The sequence below is a fragment of the Phacochoerus africanus genome, chromosome 8, assembly GCF_016906955.1.
Source record: "Phacochoerus africanus isolate WHEZ1 chromosome 8, ROS_Pafr_v1, whole genome shotgun sequence".
Taxonomy (NCBI): Eukaryota; Metazoa; Chordata; class Mammalia; order Artiodactyla; family Suidae; genus Phacochoerus; species Phacochoerus africanus.
In genome coordinates, this window is record NC_062551.1 from 157,556,703 (window position 1) to 157,579,688 (window position 22,986).

The 22,986-nt window shown below is 56.7% G+C and overlaps 1 protein-coding gene across 3 annotated transcripts in view; it reads left to right on the forward strand.

Annotated features, from left to right (window-relative positions):
• Positions 1–22,986, forward strand: part of SSBP3 (single stranded DNA binding protein 3) — a 168,841-nt gene that overhangs the window by 127,335 nt on the left and 18,520 nt on the right. Inside the window, exons 6-9 of one of the 3 annotated variants that reach the window (XM_047789005.1) lie at positions 13,813–13,893; positions 14,813–14,872; positions 19,375–19,441; positions 19,541–19,617. In XM_047789005.1, coding sequence (XP_047644961.1) covers positions 13,813–13,893; positions 14,813–14,872; positions 19,375–19,441; positions 19,541–19,617 — 285 coding nt within the window. The remainder of the gene's footprint in view (positions 1–13,812; positions 13,894–14,812; positions 14,873–19,374; positions 19,442–19,540; positions 19,618–22,986) is intronic. The other 2 variants (XM_047789006.1, XM_047789007.1) reach the window with 2 other exon arrangements.

Here is a 22,986-nt window from a genome sequence, read left to right on the forward strand (position 1 = left end):
AAACGTGAACTCCACATGTCGCGCCGTAACTCTCGCTGATGAAATGGAAAGTTGAACATAAATCAATGTCTGCCGCCCTGTTAGCTATGCATCAGCAGTCAGCGCCTGGGAGGTTTGCTCGGTAACAAAGCACCCGGCACCTCCGCGGGCCTCGACCGCCCCCTGTCGCGGAGCCAGCCCCACACCCCGGAGCCCGCGGGCAGCAGCCGGCCCTGCCACCTGCCCCTGCCGCCCCAGACCCCTCCTGCTCTGATCCCTCCCCCGGGACAGGCTGCTCCTCCCACCACGGGAGACCACGAACCCCTCTCCCGGCCGCTTCTCTTGACCTGTAAAGCCGGCTCCCGAGTCTCTGACTTTTATGGATCTGACGCTCAAGGGTTGGCATCCACGGCACCCTCACCTCTGCTTTATTAAGAGCTGGTTTATCTGTTTCCTGTTCGGGCTGGGCTTCTCTTAGAATTGAAATGCTCCCCATGCTGGAGAGCTGCTCTGGTATGGGTGTCGGCGCTCCCAGCACCGTGCCAGCCGTTCCCCCAGATTTCCCCACCTCTCGTGGGGATCAGGGGTGGGGTGCCAATGTTTTTGTTGTGTCTCTTCAGAGGTGTCTGAGGGGGTTAGAGCCTCCTCTGCTCCTGCACCCTTCTCTGCAAATCACTTAAAAAATAAAAGATTCTGATTTTTAAAAAAATCAGATTCCTCAGCCCTTGCAGCAGAAACGGTTTGAGGAAGGGAATTCCAGCAGATCCTGTGATAACATGCTTTGGTCTTACGTGGATTGAGATAGTCCCCCTGAGTAAGGTCATGCATCCTCCAGGGAGACTGCCCTTGAGGAGTCTGGGCAGGGCCCTGGGGCCAGGAGGCAGGCGGGGGGTGGGTGGGGGGAGGCTGGGCTTTCTTGCATGTTGCTTTCTTCACACGTCCCCATGAGAGCTGGGGACACAGTGCAGTAGGAGACCTGTAGTGTGGGTTCTGGGTTCATGTTGTCTTCCTGGCACCTTTCCCTGACAAGCCGCTTTTCCCATACGAAGGCTTTGGGATCAGCGAAGCCCCCTGTCCCAGGCCCACCCCTGGGCTCCAGAAAGTTCTGTCTCTTACTAAGACCAAAAGAGTGGGGTTAGACTTGGATGATCTCAGGTGGGGCCACAGCCTGCATGAAGTGTTGGCTCTGTGCTGGCTGCTGGGCTCCCCAAGGGGCTCCCTGACCCAGGGGGACACCACTTCAGCTTGGTGTGTGGGGGAGGGGAGCAGAGGGCCCCCGGCTGTGGGAGAGGCCCCCCGAAGAGGGTCATCGCAGCACTCGGCAGCTGTGAGCCAGGGCTTTGGAGCAAGACAGCCAGCCCACTGCTTGCATCCTCGTGATGTGTTCTGGGCACTGGTGTCATTCGGCAAATTACGATGCCTCTCTTTTAGAGCTCTGGCCAAGACTAATGATACACGCAAACGTGTACCTGTGTTCAGTGGTGGTTTGTTACTGCCACGGAAACGTGACCCACTGACTCCAGGATCTGTGTTGACCAGCGGTCAGGAGCCTGGTGGCTGGGCCCCTGGAGCTCCCACGTGCCCCCTGCATGCCCCCCCGTTGTGACCCACCCCCACCCCCAAGTCTCTCCACAGGTGCTTCCGGGTGGCCCTGGTTGGCACTTTGGTTGCCTTGGGCAAGTCCATTAAACCGTCTGAACTTCAGCTGCTTCACCTGGAAGTCGGGGGTGAAGATACCCCTGGCCTCTTAGGGCAGTTGTGAGGCCCTGCCAGGTGCCTGGTGAGGCTAAAGCATCTGAATCCTGTGTTGTGGACACAGGCAGGTGTGTTCTGGTCTGTTCTTTTCTGTGAGCTAGAGACCAGGGTGAAGGTAGGTCTTCCAGCTCAACTAAGAGCAAGGGCCGCCGTGAGTTTTCTCCTTTTGCCAGAAGGGCATCTCGGGCTCAATACAGCCTCGGTGGCAATGATGCGTGGGAGAGGTTCTGGGCATTCTCGAGATGGATTGGATTGGCTTTTTAGTGCTTAACCCTTCGGTTAGACTGACATTTTTGGCACCCGCTGAGCACCAGGTCTTGTTTGGCCCTTTCACGTCTTACCTGACTTAATCTTGCCCACCTGGCTACACCCCCTTGGGTCCTGCCACCTTGACCCGTTGTTCGCTGGTCCGCCGACAGGAGCTGACAGGGAAGCGGGTTGTAGGTCCAGACTGTTCTTGCCAGGCGAGTTAATGTCAGCTCTCCCACCCAGCAGGCTGGTTCTTTGCCTCTGCCGTTTCTCTTGGTATCCATAGGGGCTTGGTTCCAGGACCCCTCATGGGTACCAAAATCTGTGGATGCTCAAGTCCTTTATATGAAATGGCCGAGGGCAGTCTGCCTCCCTGTCCATGGGTTCGGCATCCGCGGATACAGAGGGCTGACTCTTCTCTCGCGTTCTGTCACTAGTGACTCTCACCCAGGTGTCACTGGAATTTCAGGTTCCCCACCTGTAAAACAGGATCGGCTCCACCTGGTTTACCACCTCTGAGTTTGGGCAGATGTTTGGAATGAAAGGCAGATCAGATGTCTGCCCAAGGGGCTGACACCCAGGCATCCGTGCTGTCCACGCACATCTGGGAGGAAGCACTCTCCGCCTCGCCCTGGGCTCCCAGGGCTGGGGGGGGGGGGCAGGGTGGTGTTGGGCTCCAGGTGTTCCTGGTCCATGGGGTGGACTCCAGCCTGGACTCCCTCCAGGTCCGTGGCGGGGCTCATCCTCTCCATCAGGTGGCCTCCCTGTCAGTGATGTGCCTTCAATAAAGGGATGAAGTTCAGACTCTTGGCAAGACATTCGGAGCTCTTTGTGAGCCACCTCCTGCTTCCCTCACCCCACTGGACCAGCTGTTGATCCCTGGAATGAGGGCCAGAGCTTTTGCTCCTAGGGCCGGCCCTGCCCCCTCCAGCCTGTCTGCATGGCCTCTTGTGCAGACTGCAGCATCCCCCTCCCCTTCTTGAAGGCTCTTCAATCTCAGGTCATGGTTGTCCAAGAAGACTTTGACAGAGTCTTGTCCCATCCTTGCTTCAGGGTCTCAGATGATACACCCAAAATATGGATCCGATTAAGTGCCACTTGCTCAGATTAATTATAGTATCTGACCACCAGAGACTTACTCTGGAGTTCTGGAAAGGCTGTAGAAGTTTGGAGCCTTGCAGTCTGTCCTGGGGCGCTGCCTGTACTCTTCTGGGCCTCAGCCTCCACATCTGAAAAACACAAGACTAGAAGGTGTGGACGTGAGAGGTGCAGGGATAAACAGAAGACACCCAGGCCCTGTCTCCTGGGGGCTGTCGGGGCAGAAGCAATGGACCACTTCAAGGGGTGGCTTCTGTGGAGCTGGGCGAAGAGGACCCACTGTCAGGTGGGTTGGCGAGGGCCCCTCAGTGAGAGCCAGTGTGCAGCCAGGGCTCGCTGAGATGAGGACAGGTTGCATGTTCGTGGGCTCCCTGGGAGTTGGGTAATAGGAAGGCTTAGTCTGAGAAAGAGGGGCTTCCTGAGGGATTCCGTGAGGCGGGGAGGATCCCGGGCACAGCTTTATGTATCAGCAGCTGCCCTGCGGTGATGGCCAGTCCCCACCCTGGACTAAGTACTTGACTCTCAGTGTCTATGGCTGTCTGTGGGGGAGTGGGGTGGCCTCTTTTACAGGTTAAGGAGTTTGGGGAGGGAGCTGTAGATCATGCTCCTGGCCTGTGAATCTGAGGGCTCTCACAACAGCACCTGCCACAGAGCTGCATCCCTCACCGCCCCCAACCCCGTGGTTCCACAGAGGTGAACCAGGTTTCATAGCACCCTGCCTGGGCGACCGTGGGTGGGCTTCCCAGACCCGTTCATCCCAGTGTCCTTCCTAGTTCTGTCCCTCACCTCATCTTTTGCCAAGGAAGCAAGACGAGACCTTGAGCCATTTCCCAAGGCTCTGAGGGAAGGAGAGGCATGAAAAACCACCTAGTCATCCAGGAAGCCACAAAACTGAAGGGGAAAGCTTGGCCAACTTTTCTCTTCCCTGCCCAGCCCTCTTCTGCTCAGTGGACAATCGGGGTTGACTTCGGCATTTTGGATTGATAGCTCCCGTGGGCTTTGCGTCTGTCTCCCTGTCCTAGTTGATATGACCAGTCTTTATATTTGGGATCCTCTGTCCGGGCGTAAAGGGGTAGAGCAGGAAGGCTGTGTGCACGCCTGCGCCCCGAGAGCTTCAAGTAGAGCAGGAATTCTCTGGGTGGACGAGGCAGTGCCTTCTTAATATGCACCTCGCCTTCGCTGTGCTGCTGTGATGAACAGCGGAGCCTGAGCGTTGGCGAGGGGTGGTATGAAGGCTGGCAGGCAGGAGTGGGATGCGTCTTTGCTGCACTATCCATTTTTAGAGCAAGAGGCAGTCTTTTGCGGGGGATGGGGGTGGGATTCTCTGGGCAAGGTAGGCACCCTCCCTGTGTTCCCCGGGGTTGGCGTGGCTCTGGATCCTGGGTCTGCCTCTCCCACTTAGCACAGAGCTGGTCTCTACTGCAGCCGGGAGATGTCGGGGAGGGAGAAGGTGGGGCTGGAAACGCACATGGCAGGACTGGGTCTCAGACACCCTCGCCCGGCATTTGATCCCAGCTCTTGGCCAGCGTTATATAACAAAGGGCTGGTTCTTGAGGGCTGGAGGGTGGCTTAGTGGGGAGCAGGTATGTACTCGCTGTGTAGGCAGCGAGAGCTGGCAGTTAGCACCCCAGACAGCTTGAACTCACTGTTCTCTGGTGTCCACAAGTCTGTTTCCACCTTGCAAGTGGACACGGAAACATCCCTGGAAAGGAGCAGAGTGGATGAGCCCTTCCTAAGACCTAGTGCTTACGGCCCCTCCCTTGCCTGAGCTCCCAGAGGTTTATCACCCCACTCATCAGCCCGGAGGTCCCAGCCCCAGGGTCCCCATCTTGTACAGGAGACCCTCCAGCACCGCACCCCCTCCTGCCGCTGCCACAGCGATGCCGATCTCAGCCCAGAAGCCCCTTCTGTCTCTGCTCTGCCAGGGGACACCTGTGCCTCCCTCCACGACCTTGCCGCTCAGTGTGATTGTTCTGTAATCGCAGCCCCTCGCTCCTAGTGCACCTGGTCGCTGCCTCTGCTGATGCCGCTGTGGTGATGGTGATGCCTTGGTCTCTCCACACAGCCTGGGACTCTTTCGGGGAGGGTCAGAGTACTGCTTATGTTTGTGTCTCCAGCACTCAGCACGCACTCCCCCTCCCCAGGATGCTGGGACCCGCTGGCTGGATGCCCTGCCACGTAAGTTCTCCATATCAGTGCTTTTCCTGTGTTCCTGAAACAAGTGCTCGGATCTGTGGACACAGGGACAAACATAGGCGCTTCAGCAGGGAGGCCCCACGGGTTTAATGCCTGGAGACAGCGTCCCCTCTCCTGTCCCAACCACAGCCATTCACGGTAGCCCTTTCCAGAGATGACCCTAGAGAATGCCTCCGAATCCACTGCATAGGAAAGGGTCAGACAACACCAACTTCCTGCAGGAACTCAGGTTGGAAATCAAGTCCCCAGAATGTTTTGTGCTGGCAAGTGAGGGAAGAGTGCATTTTCCAGCATTGCAGCGGGAATGAACTTGGAGAGGATGGTGAGCCAGGAGAGGGTCTGGGACCAACCAGCCAGACGTGAGGGCTGGTTATCGTGTTACAATAATGAAAAGTCATTTTGTTTAAGACCAGTGGCCCAGAAAGCAGAGCATTGGTCACATGGCATGTTCGTGGGGGATCCGGAACTCAGGTTTGCTGACCCCAGGTCCAGGAACTCTTTCTGTAGTCTTCAATGGGATAAATCCTGGCTCTTCTAAATAATACTCTAGTGTCGCTGGACTTCAGTTTTCTCCTTTGTAAAGTGGGGTTAATTTTTGCTTCATTGACCTTATGAAAGAGATGGGAGGTTAAAATGAGAAGGTAAGATACGGTATTGTTTTGTTAAGAAGACTCCGTATCTCAGTATTTTTCCCTCTTCAGTCTTGAAAACCGTTATGAAGCTCCAGGGTCAGCAGACTTTTTCTGCAAAGGGCCGGATAATAAATATTTTAGGCTTTGTGGGCCATCTGGTCTGTGTCACAACTATTCAGCTCTGCGGATAGAGCCTAAAAGCAGCCACGGACAGTACCTAAATGAGTGTGGCTGTGTTCCGATAAAACTTTATTTACAAAAACAGGTGACTTTGGCCCCCAAGCCCTAGTGGGCTGACCTTCCAGGAGCTCAGCGTGATGGCTGTGCCCTGGGCGTCCTCGTGCAGCAGCGGACCCCAGCCTGCACTCTAGGTGTGGTACTGGGTGCTGAGCCTGGACCTGGGACCCGTGAGCCCAGGTCCCTGGGGCTCGGCCTCCCCATCTGTGCGCGGGGCTGGGGCAGAGGCAGGGAGCAGCGTGGGGGATAGGCGGGGGGAGCCTGCATTAGGTCTTGGACGCCGCCTGTACTTTCATTTGCCATGTTTCCTCCCTTTGTTTTGAAAACGCTCGCCTGCTGATGCTGCGTCTCTGTCCCCGTGGGGCCTCTTGCGTGAAACATTCTCTGAGCGCCTCCTGCGGGTGTCCTGGCGGCCCCGCCAGATTCAGAAGTGCGCAGGCCTCTTGCCACCTGCCCAGCGCAGTCCCTGCTCTTCGGAGAGAGGTGGGGGTGGCCAGCTGGGGCCTTTGCTCAGACGGAAATCGTGGAGTCTTTTCACAGATCTTGGCACAGAGTGGCCCCCGGCGGCTGTGAGAATTCTTGATGTTACACAGAGGTGACCCCAAGGGGGATGCATTGTGTACTGTCCTGCTCCCTCTCCTGGCGACTTCCTCACCATCCCAGGAAGATGGGCCACCACCGCTTGCCAGACCCACTCGCCTCATGCGGTGCCCAAGGAGGATTCGTCCCCTAGACGGCGGGCGGCCCCCAACTCTGAGCTTTCAGGGCCGTGCCTGAGGCGGTGGCTCCACAGCCGGGTGTGGCCCAGCTCAGCCCCTTCTACCCCGGCTTGGTAATTGCAGCTCCACCTCTGGCCTGTACCTCCCATGTTCACAATGCCGAAAGACGCCGCTTCCCCAGAGGGGGCAGATAGAAGCAGGATAGGGAGGCAGCCGTCCAAGCCACTGCCAAGTTCATTCCCATGGGTCGAAGTGAAGCTGTAACTTTTTCTGCTTGGAGTTGCCTGTCAAGGGGAGGGGGAGGTTAAAGCCCTCCCTCCCCCGGCCAGGTGGTCGGCCTCCTGCTGCAGGGAGGCTGTGGGTGGCGGCAGACCGCTTGATGGATGGGGGATGTTGGTGGCACGCGAACACACCTTGGCCCTCTCCCCAGAATGGGCTTACGGCATTTTCCATCAGCATTCGTGTCCAAGGAGCAAATTGGATTGTCTGTCGCATGCTTGTTACCATGTGTATAATTAATGTAATTTTATATTCACTCAATTACGGTGACACGCCCAACAGGCGGATTACACAGGCCACCAGTAATGCCAGTCGTCCGTCTCCCACTGCCAGTCCATGAAACCCACCCCTGCAGCCTTGCCAGAGCAGTGGCCACTGGCCCCATGAGCTGGGGGGGGGAGGCGGGGATGTGTGGAGCCTTTTGTCGCTTGGCAACCTAAAACTTCAAGTCGGCTCTCCCCAAGGGCTTTCTGACTCAAGGCAGATGTGGCCTGGATGGTAACGACCGAGCATTCAGCCGTTCCGGAGCAGAGTGTCACCTGGGCTCCTTGCCCCCCTTATGGAGGCACAGCCCCAGCACCGGCATGCCAGCCGGACTCCAGCCCTGATACCTTGGGCTTTCACAGCCGCTCAATGTCCCCGGCCCACTTCTGCACCCAGAAAGCCTGGGCTGTCTCCGCTCTGTTTCTCTGAGAGTCCATGATTTCCAGGCAGGTTGAAGAGAATGTGGAGTGGCATTTGATGAAGATGCCATGAGTCTGGAAATACTAAACCTAGCACAGCTTTTACTACCTTTCTCCTTAAAAAAAAAAAAAAAAGAATTTTTTTTTTTTTTTTAACTCTGATTTTTCAATTTAAGACACTGTCCCTCCCTAACTCCCAAAAGTCTTTAGCTCAGACGACCCGGTTGGTACTCATGTCCTAGTTTTTTAACCCAAAGGTGTTGTTAGAGGTACCCACCCAGGGACTGGCTGACCGTGGCTGTGGGGTCTGCTTGCTGGCCAAGCCTCACCGCCCTGCCCTGGACGTCCCCGTTGGAACTGTGTCACTGCCCTGGAGGAGCCCACACAGCATCCACAGAAAGGGCAGGATATCCAAAGAGGATGCCGGTGCTGGGAGGGCACCCGGCTGGGTGTAGACCAGCTCAGGCTTCACAGCGGAGGATGTGGGGGCTTTCAGCAGGCCGAGGCGGGTGAGCCTGCCGAGTTAGTCTAGCCTCCGCTTTCCCTGTAAAGGGGCAGGAAGTGGCTGTGGAGCATGAGGCATGGGGACCATGGGAGACGGGGGACCTGTGCCTAGCGCCATCCCCTGTACCCCCTCCCTGCAGGACCCGTGGAAGATCCCCTGTTCCTTACGAGGAAACTGGACTCTCAGCATGTCCTGGAGGAGCTGGGGTGGATGCCAGGGCGGTGTCACCATTGACGCTTTCCCCATCACACGCAGGCTTGTCCCCCAAGGCTGGCTTCAGGGAAAGCGAGGGGACTTAACCAGAAATGACCATGGGCGTGTCCTGCTGACGGTTCTGAGAGGCTGTTCTGCAGAGACCTCAGGTCCGCTGTGCCGTGGGAACACTCCGCTCCCCACCATGCTGATGAGGGCAGAGGGAGGCTCTTTCCTGAAACCATCCAGAGTGTTAGTGGGCGGCCTGGTGTTTGCCTCCGTCACACCCAGAGCAGAGCCTGAGTGGCTCTCGGGGGCTGCTGGATGTAGCATCACCCAGTGCTGAGTGGCAGGAAGAAAAACAAGGAAGTGCGGGGGTAGGTATCTCCGGTCAGAGATCTGGGGAACATCCGAAAGGAATGGCAAGTCTGTTAACAGGGTCTGGGGCAGACAGGAAGCGGGCACCTTTCCTGCTTCCTTTTCCCAGAGTTGGTGGCAGGGATTTCCCGAAGTGGGGCGTCCCCTCCATGCAGGTCTCCTTGCTATCACTGCAGTGCAGTGCGATGGAAAGAGTTCTCACCCCTCAGGGGACCCCAGTTCTCATCCCAGCTCCCTGTGGGCTTCTGTCCTGTGGCCACCCTGGCCCTCAGTTTACCTGTCAGCTTCTCTTGGAGCCCGTGGAAGTTGCAGCTGACCTGCCAGCCTGTTTGTCACCGTGTCTTCCTTCGTCCCAGCTAGCCTGGGAGCTTCCAGGGCCAGGACGAATCTGATATGCTTCTGTGACCCCTCCCTTCCCCCCAGGTGCCCGGGAGGTCAGCAGGCGGCATATGTGTGTGGGTGAGGCCTTCAGCCTCTAGAAGCATCACTGAGGGCTTGTAGAACAGTGGACCTCTAGGACCCCCAGGGCTGTAGATTCAGACCTGGAGGCCTAGACCCACCATGTAATAGCTCTGTGATCCTAGGCAAGAGGCTTCGGCTTGCTGAGCCCCAGATCCTCGGGTATAAAATAGGGCAGTTAATAGCCCTTCCCGTGAGGGGTTGAGGACGACCTGAGCTAATGCCAGTGAAGGCCACCTGCATGGTGTGCTGTGATCGTTCCCATTTCAGTGATGTGCAGTTAGTGGCAGAGTCAGCATTTGAACCCAGTTCTTTTCCAAACGCTGTTTCTTTGTCTGCAATGGATGGGGACGCGACATCATGAAGAGGGTCCCGGGCTGGCGTTAGGAGAGGAGGCTGAGCCACCAGCTTCATCTCTGTGGCCTTGGACAAGTCACACCTGTGTCGGGGGCCTCCAAGGACGTTGGAAGACGTATTGATCTATCTGGGCCACCGACAAGCAGGTGACTGCCGGGCGGATGTGGTTCCCTCCAAGCTTCTAGTGGGACTCCCAGCTCATTCTAGCCTGATGTTCTGTGCAGCTCAGATGTCTACCTATATCCACCCCGCGCCCCCCGCCCCCCGCCCCAGACATGTTGGGAGGGGATCATGCAGCACCTAGGACGGAGAGCCTCCAAGGTCCGTGGGGGAGATGGTGTAGATGGAGCAGGATGCAGAGGTTCATCCTGCCCGACAGGCTTCCAGACACATCTATGTTGGGTTCTTCTAAAGCTTTCAGCAAGTAGCAGCCAGGAAGGCCCCATGGTGGGGGGCGTCCTGTGTGGGACACCCTGCGGTATTAGCACCTTTAAGACTCCCACCCTCTCTCCATCTCCGTCCTTTGTCCACCTGCCTGCCAGGGCTGTTAAGGGTTTGGGGAAGAGAACAACCAACGTCACGACAAAGGTCAAACTCTTAAAACAAGATGCTTTTTTTTTTTTTTTTTGGGTCCACCTCCTACGTAGCCTTTTGCTTGAGTGGGTAATGCGTTGGAAAGACTAAGGGTCTGTCTTCTCTAAACCTGCCTGTCGGTCTCTTGTTGAGGATGCAGGCCGGGAAGAGCAGAGCACGTTCTCGTGGTTTCATAGAACCCAGGGCAGCAGATGCCGTGCCTCCTCGTGGAGGTGGGCAACACGACTGTTGTCACCGTTACACGAGCAAACGCTTCCCTGGCGTGGAGCCCCGTGCTCTGCTCTCGAGAACGAGCCAAATGTGCAGGGCCCTCCCTGTGCCATTGCATCCGTTCTTGGGGACAGAACCCAGATGCAGATCTCGTGACCGAGAGCTCCAGGCTGAGCGGAGGTAGCAGAGATGCAGAGGATGGAGACTGGGGAGGATGCGGGGGGCCCAATGGGAAAGGTGGGCTTCTGGCTTCATGGAAGAAAAGCTTTCTGACGTGTAGAGCTCCCAGTAGTGTTGGGAGCCGTGCTGGGAAGTGGAGAAGCAGAGCCTGGGCAGCCTGACCGGGCCTGGCAGGGGAGCTGCATGCCCCGGAAAGGTGAATGCTGAACTGTGTCTTTGCTGGATGTGTTCAGACTGTGTGGGATTTTCTCTCCAGGTGACCGACCAGCCTGGGCCAGGGTTTCTGTGTCCTCACAGGACAGGGAGTTGCCGGGGCTGGGCTGGGGCCTCCCTCCCTGGCCGGCCACACTCTCTTCCCTACTCCCTGTCCACTCACCAGGGCTCAGAGTCCAGCTGAGGGCCTCTGAGGTGAAGCACACACACCAGGCCTGCCCTCCGAACCTCAGGAGGCCCAGGCAGCCCTCATGCGGGGCCAAGAGGTGGCGGGAATAAGACTCAGCTCTGAGCGTTGGCCTTGAGCAAGGACTGTTCTTGTCTGAGGCCCCCGGGGGAATCTTGGGGGCTTTGCTTACTTTTTTTTTCCCCTGCTCATCAGCCAGTGAGCCACTCCTAACCTCCCCTGGCTGATAGGGGTGCACAGGTGTGCGGGACCCGCCCGAGCCACACTCCTGGCCCCCGAGCAAGCTCCCTGTTACCAGGGAGGGCGGCCAAGCATGGCGAGGGAGGAGACGCGCCTTCCTGCCAAGAGCTGAGGACCCGACAGAAGGCCTTTTGCCCCCTCTTGGCGACTGGACCTCACCCTTGAATCGTCCTCCTCCGTTCTTTTCATTTTCCTTTTTTTGGGGGGTTGGCTCCAAATTAGCTTATTTTGTTTACATTGCACCCAAGTTTCATGGTACAAAAGACTTGCAGGTGCAAATATGTCCCGCCTTCATTAACTTCCCCTCCCTTTTTAATTTATGTGATTTCAATTTTCCTTCCCTGTACCGTTAATTAGGGGACCCTCTAATCAGTGCCATTATCACAGTGGTATTCATGTTTAGGAAAGCCGCTAAACAAATGCTTGCAAAATTGCTAAATGGCTAATTAATGTCTGTTAATTAAGAAAATTGCTCATGGTAACAAACCATGCCGTTGCTGGCAGCCGCTAGAAAGACACACACTTGTTGAAATTCGTAGCGTGGCAGGTAGAGGAACATCTGCTCCGCAGAGCTTTCCGGAAGTGAGCAGCCCCACGCTTGGCCCAGAAGCTCCAGGCCTGTGCTCAGCACGCCCCTCGCCTTTCTCCGCACGCCTCTGTCTCCGTGCTCCCCGCCTGCTCCCAGCTCCGGGCTGTGCTTCCTGAGCGGGCAGGAGGCCGGGCTGCCTGGCCGCGAGGGAGGAGGCTGAAAAAGGAAAACCCTGCCTGTGTCTCAGAGATTCTTTCTCCCTCTTTTTCATGTCACCACACTCATCCCCCGTGCATGTTTGGAATTCTTCTCAACTTCCAAGGATAGTGGCACAATTCCAGGTGGAAAGAGTGATGTAGGGCCTGCTTCTCATCACCAGGACCAGCATCCCCCTCCCAATGTCCCGAGTGGACAGCAGAGCACATCCCCAGTGGGACCTTCATGCCCCCCCCCCTTTTTTTTTTTTGCTTTTTAGAGCCACAACCGCGGCCTGTGGAGGTTCCCAGGCTATATGGGTCGAATCAGAGCTGCAGCTGCTGGCCTCCGCCACAGCCACAGCAACGCCAGATCCAAGCTGTGTCTTCAACCTACACCACAGCTCACGGCAATGCCGGATCCTTAACCCACTGAGCGAGGCCACAGATGGAACCCACAAACTCATGGTTCCTAGTTGGATTTGTTTCCGACGCGCCACGGTGGGAACACCTCTTTCATGCTTCTTGCTTGATTGTGACCCACAGTAGAAAATCCATTTGACACAGTGACCCAGTACATGTACACACACACATTTTGTAAGTAGAGATTGATGACAAATATTTGCCCTAAAACATAGAACGCTGTCTGATAGTTTCCATTCTGTTTTTTATTCTGTTCCAAGTTTTAAAAAACAATAGTGGCGACCCACCAAATTGATTTCACCCCCACCAAAGGGCTGCAGCCCAGGGTCTGACCAACCCTGTGGTTTAAGTGCCTTCATCCTCCCATCTCTTCCGTGGGGGGTTGAAGCCAGCCTGCATAGCTTAGGGCTTCAGAGGTCAGCTTGGGACAGGGGAGGCTCACCACCAACTGGAGCAGAGAGCACCACCTCTTGCACCCACCCAGCCCCCTCCTCCTGCTCCCCCCCCCCACTTGACTGGGCTACAGGGGTCAGGGTGCGGCTTAGGCCCCTCAGGCTCCTCCTGGCCCTGCCCTCTACCAGTGTTTGGCTGTGGCCAAGTCCCCTACTCCTCGAGACTCACTTTCCTAATTGGTAGAAATAGGAGTGAGACGCCCACGTCACGGGGCCAGGTTCAAGTGAAGGGGCATTAAGAACTGCACCGCGTGGGCGCTCAGAGACCACCGCCTCCTCTTGTCCTCCGTGTGTTCAGTCTCTGGCACCACCTCGCTCCTCCTGTCTGTTCCCGCTCATCCATCAGGGCCCCTCCCCTCCATAGCCTGGTCACCAGGTCCTTGCCCAGTCCTGGCCCTCGACCCATCTCTGTCCCCACAGCTGGCGCTCCCAGAGAGCAGGGCCTCCCGGTCCTTCCAGCGGCCCTGGAAGTGGCACGTGGGCGCCCTGCAGGCCGGGTCCGGTGGCCGTGCGTCCCCGAGCCCTGGTCAACCAACGTATTTAACATGGCAAACTCCGTGGCAGCGGCAGACCGTGCCGGCCCCGCTCCCGCGTGCTTCCACAAAGGAGCTTGATTTTATTTGTCCTGCCTGTAAATCCCCCGTGAATGTGTTTATCAGCTTCTCTCCCTCCCACCCGCCGATTCACACCGTTGAGCCGGCGACCCCAGCAGCAGCAGCAGCAGCAGCAGCAGCTCGCACCTCCCTGCCAGCCAGAGCCCGCCGCCCGCACGCCCGCCCTTCGTTTTGGTTCAATTTTTGTTCTTTTAAGCTTCTCCTGCGCTTCTCCATGTGCTGTGATCTATAACCTGCCTCTACTGTCTGGCCTCACAGGGTCCTCCGGGGTCACAGCCCTCGCCGCACGCACAGCCTCCACCTCACAATCCCAGCAGCATGATGGGACCCCACAGTCAGGTAAACGCACTGTGGCTCGGCTGCCCGCCGGGGGGCGCGGGGCCCCAGGAGGACAGAGCCAGCAGAGGAAAACCAAGAACCAAACTTTGCTCTCGCCATTGCCTTCGAGGCTCTTATGGACCCAGGAGATTGCTCCTCCCTCGCCCCTCCACCCCCAAATTTATCTTCTTTTTCCCGAAGATCCTTCTCCTCCTTGGATATCACACCCCGTCGGGGATATGAAACCAAAAGAAAACTCTTCCTGTGACCTTGTCAGCGGCCTTTGCGTTTTTGTTTTTTCCTCTCTCACTTTTGGTTTGGTTTTTGAGTTTGGTTAACCATCGTTTGTAACCGAAGCTGCATCCCTGGCCTTTTCTTTGTGCGCTCTCGCTGCTGAGAAAGCTTTCTTGCCCGTGCCCCTGCATTCAGTTAGGGCGCCCGCGGTCCCCTCACTGTTTTCATTTCGTGCCTCCTCCCCCTCCCCCACTCGCTCCCCGCCCACCCCACCCGCTGTGTCCGTGGTTTCCGTGCGTGCGTGTGTGCGTGCATGTGAGTGCGCGTCCAGCTTTGTCTGCACACTTGAACATTTGCTGTAGGAGTCCCCTTCCGATTCTTTCACTTGCCCTTAACCAAGAGCAGAGGTCTCCCCTTTGGCCCTGCATCGATGTAACTTCCCGTGCCAAGTCCCCACCGCTGTCCCCTCTGTACCCAGAGTAGGTCCCTGCCTGCAGATGCGGGGTCAGGAGTCGCATTTGTGGTATGCATCCATCCCTCCCTCCGCCCAGAGGAAGTTTTGCCCGGAGGGAAGAGGCCACGGGAGGAACAGAGTTTAAAAGACCACGCGGTGTAACAAAACTGGACTTTGTGGAGTGGAGCGCATTTGTGTTTGTCACTGTGCAGTACTGCAGGCTGTCATTGAACTAATGCCCTGTAATTGCAGCCTTTTATGTCACCGCGATACGCAGGCGGCCCCCGGCCCCCGATCAGAATGGGAAACCAGGTACGGTACCTTTTCATGTTCTCTCCTCTCACTCAGCCACCCTTGACCCTAGCTGGACTTTGACTCAAATCAAAATCGGAGAGAAGAAATGGGAGGTGGAGGGCCAGTTTTAAAGTGGGAGGCAGGTCCCAGAGAGGGCCCTGTGTCAGTTTGGTGCCCCGTGCAGCCCCTCCCAGCATTTCACCTGCCCCTCCTGGTGGGCTTTGGGCAGTCAGTTGTGGCGCAGCAGGGTGGGAATGCTGGGTTTCCATTGTTCTCGAGAAGGTGGTGATGCCCCGGCCCCTCCCCTCCACCCTCTTCTTGGAAAAGTGTCTTCCTCTTTAATGAAGTTAATTGACAACGTGCATTTTTTCCTGGAAGCTTTTGAGAATTGCCAAGGCTGGTAAATATAATCCTGCTATTAAGGGGAGAAATGGCCCGTAGGAATGCTTAGATCAGGAGCCTAGATGCAGCGAGCAGGACTTGTGTGAGTTTTCAAGCAATGTCTGCCTGCTTCCCAGACCCAACTCAAAACAAGAAAGGATTTGTTCGTGTAATTAGAAAAGGGGTCTGCTTGCGGGGAGGGCTTTGCAGCCTGGAGTTGTGTGCCTTCTGCTGGCCCACGAGGGCTGGCAGTTCTAGGTGGTCTGGAGAAATCAGTCCCCAGCTGCCCTCCCTGGTTCAGCCCATCGGGGGGCAGAAGGGGGGCTTTACAAGTTAAGATAAATGTCTTCTTTGGAGGGTAGGCAGACTTACAAGAAACTCTGAAGACACATGAGGGAAATTTCTTTTCATTTTATTTTTATACATAATTCCTAGCGTGACCTTGCAGAAGCCCTTCAAAAAAAAAAAAAAAAAAAAATCTGACAGCAGCACCAGCACACTGAGCCCTTGTTGCCTTTGGAGCTGGGATTTCAGTCACCAGTTAGATGGGCATGACCTGAGTGTCACTCCTCCTGCTTCTCAAGGCTCTGCAAGAAAGCCCCTGAGCGAGACTCGACGGGGACTTTGGAGAGAGGCTCGTAACCAGGGACTCCAGTTTTTGGGGGTTTTTTTTGTTTGTTTTGGTTTTTGCTTTTTTAGGGCCGCACCCAAGTCATACGCAGGTTCGCATATGCCCCAGGCTAGGGGTCGAATCAGAGCAGCAGCTGCCAGCCTAGGCCAGAGCCACAGCAGTGCCAGATCCGAGCCGTGTCTGCAACCTACCTCACAGCTCAGGGCAGCACCAGATCCTTAACCCACGGAGCAAGGCCAGGAGTCGAACCCACATCCTCATGCATAGCAGTTGGGTTCGTTATCACTGCACCACCATGGGAACGCCCAGGGACTCCAGGTTTGCAGTTGAACAGCCTACCCCTTTCCACTTCTTTTTTCTCTGCAAAAATCTTTTCTTCCCTATGTTCTGTGACACGAAGGAGAAAAATTCCGACAAGAATTAGAGCCAGCTGTTTGACCAAAGAGGGACCCTAGGATGTGTCATGATGAGGAAACAGAGGGTCAGAGTGGAGCAGGGACTTCGCTCAGTCTCCCAGGGAGCTGGGCTCAAGTCAGTCTCCACCTCACGCAGCTCAGCGAGCTTTCGTGGTTGTAAAAGAGCTGCCCTTGCCCTTGTTTTTAACAGGCCACCCAGGGGACCTCCTCTTCTGCCACAGGCACAGGGTCGGGGGTCTAGCAGCTTCCCCTCCTGCGCCTCTAGAGCACTCCTTGGCCCAAACTAGCCTCCGGCCCAGGGAGAGAACAGATGCCTCCTCGGTGTAATTGTGGCCCTTTCTCCAGCACCGAAGGGACATGAGAGGAAGCGTGTATATTTCTCTTTGTCAGTTAAGCACGAGCAGATGCCCCAGAGAGCAAAGGGGAAAGAAATCAATTGTCATCTGCACCTCGCATTGCGGCTCAGTGGGCCCAGGCTCCCGCCGCCCCCCGTGTGAAATCTCTTCCGATTTCCAGCTTCCTGTGGGCAAGAGAGATTTTCCTCCAAGGAGCGGGGGGGCGGTGTGTCCCTTTCCCAGGAATTGTCCCCGGGAGTCTCTTGGAGAGGGCCTCAGTGGGGGGCTGCTGGTCCAGCAGAAGCCTCTGTGTCACCGAGTTAGCTCTCCCCTCCCCAGGGCAGAAGGAGGGAGCCGAGCAGCCCAGGCTCCCCCCACCTGGAGGAGGGCAGTGAGGGGGGCATTCGGGGATGCGAGGAGCTAAGCGTCGTTGACTTAAAGCCTTGCCTCCTCCCCCCTGTCTCCCTGGCTTGTACAGAGAGTACTGCTATGTTTGGGGGAGGGTAGATGGGGGGTGGAAAGTGGGGTTCGGCAGGGTTTCGGAGAGGACAGCTAGAGGCCAGAGCTGTCAGGGAGCCCTGTCATCCCAGTGGAGCCCCCGCCCCACCCAGGACTTGGCAGGCAGCTGAGTGACCGTGCAGACCCTGCTGGGATTTGTCTGTCCCCTGGGCAGACACTTCCTGCACTTGCCCACCGGCTGTAGGTGAGGCGCTGGCCTACCTCCGGGAGCCCTGGGGGCGGCCACAGGGCATCTCTCCCCAGCAGACCCCCAGGGTGGTGTGCCCGGCACACTTGCAGTCCCAGACAAGCTGTTATTTTTCTTCTCTCACAGCCTCAGGGTTTCAGCCCTTTCAGTGCGTGTGGACCCTTTAACCTTGGTCACTGCACACCTTTGCCTGGTAGCGGAGGCCCAGACTGCCTCAGGTCAGGGTCACCCGATGAGGAAAGCGACACCCCAGCCCCTTCTGAGGCCTCCGAGCAGCCCCACCCTGCTCCTGAGGCCTGACTCAGCGCGGTTAGGCGAACCAAGGAAGAGCTTCCGGCCAGAACTAGGGGTCTCGCGGTTGCCCGCCCCCCAGGGCTGCCCCATCAGAGTGGGACGGGAGCTTACCAAGACCTCAGCATCCCAAGAGCCCCCACCCCCACCCCCCAGCCAAACCAGACAGCCTCTGTGGCAGGCCTCCCTGTGCCCTCTGAGTCCTGTAACCAGGCTTGAGAAATATCCCAACCCCACCCCCGTCGAGTGGGCAGACGTGAACCAGCCAAATGATTCAGAGCTTGGGAACTCAGGGAAGGTGGGGGAGGAAGCACGAGGTCAGATGGGTCGAACCTGGGGCTGGAGAGGTGGACTATCAGCAGCCCCAGGCAGATGGAAAATGCAGGTTCCAAATGCCACTTCATGGACAGCAGGGACTCCCAGGCTTGCCTGGCCCCCTCGTAAGTAAGGCTCCCCCTCCCCAGACACACACACACACCCTGTTGTACAGCTAAACGGTGAACACTTATTCCTCTGTTTCCCACCCCCTCATTCCAGAGCTGGCCTGGAGCTCACTGCTGGGCCAGCAGCCCCTTCTCGGCCGTGCCCACAGCACAGAGGGGCTGGGGGTCCCCGTCACAGGTGCCCAGCTTTCACAAAGGCTTTCCTCTCCAAGCCAAGGGCCTGTGCTTAGTCCTAAGCCACAGGGTTTAAAAACAACTCCCTCCCTCTCCTCTCCCAGCTCTGCTTTTCTTTTTTTTCACGTTGCAGCCAAAATAGCTTCCGTCCCAAATAAATCACGGGTAATGGGTTTTCAGAGTGGGTGTGCCAAGCGTTCACTCAGGAAACCCCTGGCACCTTGTCCTCATCTCAATAGTGATCACACCAGGCTTTGGGGCAGGTTCTTCCTCAGTGTCCCTCTCACCCTCTCCTGGAGGCCCCCTCCTTCACTCCTGGGGTTGGAAGGTGGCATTTCTTGTGGTGGAAGAGGACAGGGGTCCGGAGTCCTGGGTGTCCCTCCTGGCTCAGCCCGCAGGTGACTGGGGGCACTGGGGCCTCTGGACCCATCCTCATCTAAATCTCAGAGGCCCCCTGGTCGGTCCCCTGCTCCCCTTTAAAAAGGACCTCCTGGAGTTCCCTTTGTGGCGCAGTGGAAGTGAATCTGACTAGGAACCATGAGGTTGCAGGTTCGATCCCTGGCCTCACCCAGTGGGTTAAGGACCCCATGTTGCTGTGGCTACGGAGTAGGCTGGCAGCTGTAGCTCTGATTCGACCCCTAGCCTGGGAACCTCCACATACTGCGGGTGCAGCTCTAAAAAGCAAAATAAAATAAAAAGGACTTTCCGTGGTGATAGGATTTTGGCTTATGGATCTCTGGTGTCCCTGCAATTTGGGGTTGGGGGAGGGAAGGAATTGCATCTCCATGAGGCCAAAGAAAGACAGGGTTTGGGTGGTAAAAGGGAGGGAGCAGTGCGGCCTCCGAGGGATGTGTGGCAGGCGGTGTGGCCAGAGTGACCGGGCTCTGGCAGGTATACGGACCCAGGAAGGCAGCAGCACCCGCGATGGCTCCTCTCCGGCAGATGAGCACCCGCACTGCCCTTTTCTGTAACACCTGCCAGAGCTGACTGCCCCTCCGGGGGACCCCTTAGCCGGGGTGGTCTCTGGGGTGCCATGAGTGGCCCCCAGTGGTTGGGCAGGGAGCTGGGGCAGGCAGGTGCGTCTTCCTCTGTCCCCCAACCCTGCGGAGCAGCCGCTCAGCTCGCGTCTTCCGTGTCTTTCAGCCTCCAGGCGGAGTTCCTGGGACACAGCCACTGCTGCCCAATTCCATGGATCCCACACGGCAACAAGGTAGAGGCGGGGGCAGGGCGGGCTGCCCAGTTTGTGGGGGGGGGGGTTGGGAGCGGCTCCTCCTCCTGGCCCTCACAGCTCACTCCCTCTCTCACGCAGGGCACCCCAACATGGGAGGATCCATGCAGAGAATGAACCCTCCCCGAGGCATGGGGCCTATGGGGCCCGGCCCACAGGTAACCGTCGCCTGTCCGTCCGTCCGTCTGCCTGGCCATCCGTGTGCACCCGCCTTCTCTCCTCTTTCCAAGTCTGTCGGTCTTTCCACGTTGCAGGGGTGGGAAGAGGGCCTGACCAGGGCCTTAGCTGCCCTTTCTGCCCACAGCCGGGCATGTCCCCGGGTGGGTTTGAGGGAGTCCCTGGAGCCAGGGAAGAGGGGCCTCTGAGAGCCGCCCATGGCAGGGACTGGAGGGAGCAGAAGCAGGGGCCTGTATGGCCCAGCAGTGCTGTGGGTCCCCAGAGCTCCCTCCCTCTCCCAGCAGGGGTTGGGGGTGGACTGGAGCTGGCTCCACGGTCACAGTTTATTGTGACCTGAAGGCAGCATATGTCACTGACCGCAACTCCCCTTTTTCTGACTTTGGATGAATCACTTTGACCTCAGTGGGCCCCAGCGTCCCCACTTGTCCAGTGAGGGGTGAGTCTATAGCCATGGTTCTTGGTGGTACCACCCCAGCCGAGAGGAGGTCAGGCTGGCTGCGGCCCCTGGTGCTCCCTCCAGCCCAGAGCTTTTGACGCTTTCCCACACCGGGGTCCCGCCTAGGATTTCTGTTGCCCAGAAGGGGCTCTGCTGCCGCAAAGAACAGTTTAGAAACCTCTAGAAGAAATGACCTTAAGCGCCCTGCCTACCTCTTCATAGTTACAGCACAGGGGTCGCTCCTTGTGACCCAGCTCCATCCCCACAGGTCCCAGGACCTGCAGGACCCTCAGGCGGGGGGGTCTGACGGCCATCCCTGTCCTGGGACCTTCTCACAGTTGGCTCCTGCTCTGCTCAGTGTGAGAGTGTGGCTCTGTGTCCCGCAGCAGCTGTGGCAGAGCGTCCACTGTGTTCTGCTCTCCTTGGGAATTCTCTGGAATCCGATGATCCGGAGCCCAAAGCCTGAGTAAGGAGAGGGGAGCTTCCCAAGGAAGAGCAGGAGGATTCTGTTCTAGGTGTTTCTTCCTTTCTTTTCTGCCCTGCCCGGAAGCCCGCTTGTCTCTCCCACTCCTGCTTGTAGGTGTTTGGCTCCTCTGGGCCCAAGCACAGGTTTCCGGTGTCCCCCTCCCACCTCCCGACCCCAACACACGCACGCACGCCTCCCCTTCTAGGAAGGAGTGTCTGCCCCCACGCCCGCAGCCTCCCACTCTGTCCGGAATCGTGTGTGCTGCACACCCAGCCTGCTGCTTTCGTCCTCAAATCTTTCAACATCTGTGGTGTTGAAAGATTTTAGGGAGGTCCTTGTCCTTCGTTGGCCCCATAGCCCTAAAAGGAAGCAAGCCCACACCAGTTGCAGCTCTGGCTTTCTTGTTCTCATTTCTTTCCTCAAATCCCCCAAAGCTTGTGTTTTCACCAGCTCCTTTTAAAGCCACCAGAGTGGCCCCTTCCTGCCGGGCGGCCGGCCGGAGCTGACCTCGGCAGGGGCCCGTGGGAGCAGCGGCAGGGCCTGAGAGCCGAGCGCTCCCCCTCCCAAGGCAGAAGCTTGCAGATTCCTCAGCTGCACGCTAGAGACACTATCTTGGTGTGGAAATCAGCAGTGGCCTTGGACTCAGAATGTTCTGGGGGGCCTGGGGGATACAAGAGGAAGGAGTATTCTACCACCCACCCCTCTGATTCTTGGCGACCGCACGTCTGCATCTGTGCAGTGGGAAGGAGACCAGGAAATGCCTAGTAGGGGCGCCGAAAGGAGGAGGCTCAAGTTCTCGCTGTGATGCTTGGCACAGGGTAACCGCTTAGTCAGTCCGGGGCTTAAAGCCAGGGTGCAGAGAGCTCCTGTTGTGGCTCAGTGGGCCAAGAACCCGGCTAGTATCCGTGAGGATGCAGGTTCGATGCTTGGCCTCGCTCAGTGGGTTGAGGATCTGGCATTGCCGTGAGCTCTGGTGGAGGTCAAGGATGCGACTCGGATCCCGCGTTGCTGTGGCTGTGGTGTAGGCCAGCAACGGCAGCTCCAATTCGACCCCTAGGCTCACTTGGGAACCTCCAAGTGCCACACATGCAGCCCTCAAAAGCCAAAAAAACCCAAACAAACCAAAACACACCCGTGTTCGGGACTCGAGCTGCTTGGGTTTGGTGATGGCTCCGTGTTTCTTTTGCTTTTTTTTTTTTTTTTTTTTTTTTTTTTTTTGGCAAAGGCCATTAACAGCTTGTTCATAAGCCTGTAGGAATATTGAGGTTCCAGAAGCTGGGAGTGAATGTTCTCAGACAGACCAAGAGCAGAGTGTTCTGGAAGGTTAGGAGTCACTGAGCAGTGTGCAGTGGTGGAGCTCTGTCCTGGGCCCTGAGGTTGGCACCCAGAGGGGAGGGAGTGGCTGGCACACGGGGGCAACTAGCTGGTCCGCCCCACCCCCGCCAGCCTCCAGGGCTCTGAAAGCATCGCTCTTGTTTTTCATTTTCCAGTTTTAGGGGGTGTAATTGACGCACAGCACTGTGTACGTTTCAGCTGTGGAGCGTCCTGATTGGATTTAGATCCGTTGTGAAACGATTCCCACAGTAAGTTTAGGGAACATCCGTCATCTCCTAGAGATACAAAATTAAGGAACTAGAACCAAAAAAAATCTTTGCTCCTTGCGATGAAAACTCTTTAACAACGTCCATGCATAACGTACAGCAGGGCTCGTCGTCTCTATCATTTTGTGTCCCATCGCTCGCATTTATAAATGGGGGTTCAAGCTGTTTGACTGCCTTCACCCAGCCCCTCCCCGCAACCTCCTCCCCCTGCCACCTGCCGCCCGTGGTGACCACAAATCTGATCTCCTTCTATGAGTCTGTCTCTTTTTGAAGTACAGTTGACCTGCAACCCTCAGTTAGTTCCTGTTACACAATGATCCGGTATTTCTGGACATTTCAAAATGATCACACGATAAGTCTGGTTACTGTCATGTGTCACCATGCAAAGCGTTACAGAGTCTCTGACTGTATTCCCCATGCCAGGCCTCTCATGCCCACGACTCATTTGTTTTGCAACTGGATGTTCCTACTTCTTCATCTTCTTCTGCTGCTTTCCCCTCACACCGCCCCACAACCACCTCTTTGTTCTCCGTATCTGTCTGTTAACTCTTTCGGTTTTGTTACATTTGTTCACTTGTTTTTTAGATTCCATATATGAGTGAAATCATGGACTGTTTGTCTTTATCTGCCATATTTCACTTAGCATAATTCCCTCGAGAGCCATCAATGTTGTCAAAAATGGCAAGATTTCGTCCTTTTTTACGGCTGAGTAATATTCGTGTGTGTGTGTGTGATCTTCTTTATCCGTTCATCTATTGATGGACATGTAGGTTGTTTCTGTATCTCGGCTCTTGCAATACGCAGCGGCAGAAGTTCCCTGGTGGCACAGTGGGTTAAGGTTCCCGTG